This window comes from Pseudopodoces humilis, chromosome 26 (assembly GCF_049639895.1).
Source record: "Pseudopodoces humilis isolate 2021_Gansu_Grassland_sample_001 chromosome 26, ASM4963989v1, whole genome shotgun sequence".
In the NCBI taxonomy this organism is placed as follows: domain Eukaryota; kingdom Metazoa; phylum Chordata; class Aves; order Passeriformes; family Paridae; genus Pseudopodoces; species Pseudopodoces humilis.
Window position 1 is genome coordinate 2,675,241 of NC_142225.1, and position 3,638 is coordinate 2,678,878.

Below are 3,638 nucleotides of genomic sequence, written 5' to 3' on the forward strand. Positions count from 1 at the left end.
TGCATTTCGCTGCGTAGTATTTATTCATTACATCAGAAAAGAAAAACCTCATTAAATTAGTCCAGGACTCTGCTGGGTACTCCCAGGCAGGGACACCCAGTGCCATGGGGTGGCTGGGGCGGGGGTCCAGTATTTCCTCATTTCACAGTGATGGGAGAAGGGGCAGAGACGCCGTCCCGCGGGCTGGGCTGGGCCCCTCAGACCTCCAGCTTCTTCTTCATCTCCATGCGGTAAATGATCTGGTAGCCATCATCCCAGGCGTAGATCTGCCTCTCGCGGGGGCTATACTTGAGGCTGGCGTGGGAGCCATAGCGCTTGGGGAAGTAGACGAGAGAGGCGTCCTCAGGGGCCAGGGTGCCACTGACGTCAAAGACACACTGGACGCGGGCGCGGCTGGGCAAGCGTGTGTTGTACACCACATGCAGCGCCCCGCACACCACAAATGCGCCCTCCGCATTCTCCCTCGGGCATGGCGTGTCCCACATCTGCTCGATATCCAGCGAGGCGGGGTCCAGCTTGGCCAGGCACATGTTCTTCTCATCCTCTTTGGTGGCGTAGATGGCCCAGAGCCCCTCCTCGTCCGCCGACACCTCGATGTAAGTGGAGGGTGAGAGACCGAAAACGGGGATCTGCTCCTCGGCCGGGAACACCGAGCTGTCCACCACTGTCTTGTTGGCTAGGTTGAACTTGATCACCTGGAAGGACAGGCCTTGCTGGCGGATGTAGTAGAGGTGCCCATCGTAGACGAGGTGCCCGGTGCCCACCCAGGGGTAGGGCAGCTTGATGCGAGCAGCCTTGCGGGTGGCAGAGAAGAGGGTGAACTCCCGCATGCGGGGGAAGACATAAACGGTGTCATTGGCGGTGCCATCGAACACATAGATCTTCTCCGAGCTCCCCGCAGCGTCCTTGGTCCAGAGCCCCGAGGCGCTGCCGAAACGCTTCAGGATCTTCATGGCCCTGACACTGGCGATGGTGTCACTGCAATCTGCAAGAGAGGGGTGGCTGTGAGAGCCTGCAGACAGCCCGCCCTGCAGTGGGGCTGCTGCTGTCAAGTGCTGGCTTCTCACTCTGTCCCACCCCAGCCTCAAGCAGCTGCCTTGGAAACTCACTGGAGGGATTTAAGTGCATCCCTGGTGGCATTGTGAAGTCCCCCAGTGCACCCATGCCACAGGCAGGGGAGCCACCCTCACCCCAGCCCTGCCCCAGAGGTTTTGGAGATGCAAAGGGCTCCAGCCTGGGCCTTGGCTGCAGCTCCCAGGCTGGGAGGGATGCAGGAGCCTGTGCCAGAGACACCTGAGATACCCTGCTGGGACACGATGCCCTGGCCCATGGCTGGGGGACACCTGGGCTGGGCTGGGAAGGGTTGGGGTAACCCTCAGACAGGGCCATCCCTCAGGGAGCCATGGCAGCCCCTCACCTGTGAGCTTGGTGTACTTCTCATTCTTCCTCTGCTTGGCTGTGGCCACCTGCTTGTCCATCAGCGTCTCATCCACCTCCACACAGGGCGGGGCAGGGTTCTGTGTCTCCAGGTAATCCACCTCCCGCTCCAGCCGGTCCACACGCACGGCCGCACTCTCCGCCTCCACCCGCATCGCCTCCCGCTCCTTCTCAGCGGCCTCCAGCATCCCCAGCACCTGGTTTTTGAAGTCCCGCAGCTCCGTGGAGTAGCGGCTGCTCTGGTCGTGCCACTGTGAGATCCTCTCCTGGGGTGGCCAAGGGGACACTGAGGTCTCCAAACCTCACAGCCCACCAATGGCAGCTGTGCCAGCCTGCCCAGGCTGTGGGAACCCCTGGACCTGCACAGGGCTTGTGTTTCTGGGTCCCATCCCACCCTGATCCCACTGCTGTGGTTCTCCTAAGCGCACAAGGCTCCCGTGTTGCTTCCGCAATGTTCCCAGACCCGAGATTCCCATTCCTGCAATGCCTCCATGATGTTCCCAGACCCACAATGCCCCCATTCCTGTGCTGTCCCAAGAACCTGGGGCCCTGCTCTCCTGTGACACCCCCAGGATGTGCCCAAGATATTCCTGAACTCACAGTGCCCCCTACTCTCTCACGATGCTCCCAGATAGATCCTTGATGCCCTCGTTCCTATGATGACCCTGTGAAGCTCCCAGACTTGCCATGCTCCTGCTTCCCCAAGATGTTCCCAGACCTGCAATATTCCCATTCCTGGGGTGTCCCCATGGTTCTCCCAGCCCCACAATGCCCCTGCTCCCACGATCCGCCTGTTCCGCAACGCTCCCAGGCCCATCTGCTCCCGTGTATCCTGGTGCTGGGCTCTGCAGGACCCTGGCAGGATCTGCCAGGGCACCCCACACCCTGCTCCGTCCCCATCCCAGCTCCTCCTTACCCAGCCCCGCTCCCAGCCCTTCCGGCCTCCATGGAGAAGGGTTGGGAGCCGAGTCCCGGGCGGTTCGGGGTGCGGGGCGGGTGCGGGGCCCCGCTCGGGGCTGTACCTCCAGGAGGGTGAGGCGCCGCTCCACGTACTCCATGAATTGCTGCTGCTGGGCTCGCAGGGTCGGGGCGAGCAGCGGCAAGAGCAGCAGGCAGCGCCAGGGCCCCATGGCCGGCAGCGACAGCAGCCTCCACCTCAGTGCTCAGGAATGCTCCGGCCTCCCCAGCCCTGATTGCATCCAGATGTGCAGAGGGAGGCGAGGTTGCTCCTTCCCCGCAGAACAGCCCCGGGCGCTTTAACCCCTTCGTGCCCCCGAGCCGCGGGGATGGGGCAGGAGAACGGGGACGGGCTGCTGGAAGGAGTTTGGGGTGCAGGAGCCCCGAGCGAGAGGACACGTCCTCATGAGCCGTAATGTGGGGACAGCCCGTGGGACAGCGAGGGGACAGCCCTGGCCCCTTGCCCTCACAGGTGCCCAAGGCCAGCGGCCAACCTAAGTCTCGGCATGTCCAGTCTGGCGGAGGCAAAGCCAGAGCAGCACCATGGGCACCGGTCCCGAGCCCGTGTCCCCTCTGAGCCCGTGTCCCCTCTGACTGAGCCCGTGTCCCCTCTGATGTCCCACCCTGAGCCCGTGTCCCCCTGACTGATCCCGTGTCCCTCTCAGCCTGCGTCGCCCCGGCCTGGCTGCTGACCTGGCAGCTCCTGCCCGGCTCCCCGGGCCGGGGTCCCGGGGATCCCCCTGGGCAGAGCCAGGGCTGGGACACGGCCCTCGTTGGTCACTGCCCTCAGCCGGGGCTGCCCGGCCACTAGCCGGGTTTGGGGAGCGAGCTGGCCCCACCGCTGGTGTGGGGCCACTTGGCAGCTCCCACAGTCCCGGGACGGGATCCGCCCGGCTGCGGCGTGATGGACGAATGGACAGACGGATGGACGGACGGGTGGACGGACGGATGGATGGACGGATGGACGGACGGATGATGGATGGACGGATGGATGGACGGATGGACACTGCAGCTCCGTGCCCTGGATGCAGCCGAGCCGGGCGGTTCTGCGGGCACCGGCAGTGGGCAGGGAACGCTCGGAGCCGGGACCGCGGTGCTCCGGAGGAGCGAGTGTGCCACCTAGTGCCTCTGTATCCCAAACCCGCATCCCGGACCCGCATCTTCATCCCACACCATCGACACCTCATTCTGGATACCCCCAAACCCCGTCCCACCCCCCTTAACAGACCAAGTGATCAAATGAA

General features: G+C 63.9%; 1 protein-coding gene across 1 annotated transcript; it reads right to left on the reverse strand.

The window, feature by feature from the left end:
- OLFML3 (olfactomedin like 3) lies at positions 1-2,611 on the reverse strand. The gene is made up of 3 exons (XM_005530138.2): positions 2,460-2,611; positions 1,418-1,703; positions 1-985 (listed from the first exon to the last, which is right to left on the reverse strand). Exons 1-3 carry the CDS (start codon positions 2,565-2,567, stop codon positions 198-200), a joined length of 1,182 nt encoding a protein of 393 aa, XP_005530195.1. The 5' UTR covers positions 2,568-2,611; the 3' UTR covers positions 1-197.
- Positions 2,612-3,638: the final 1,027 nt, after the last annotated feature.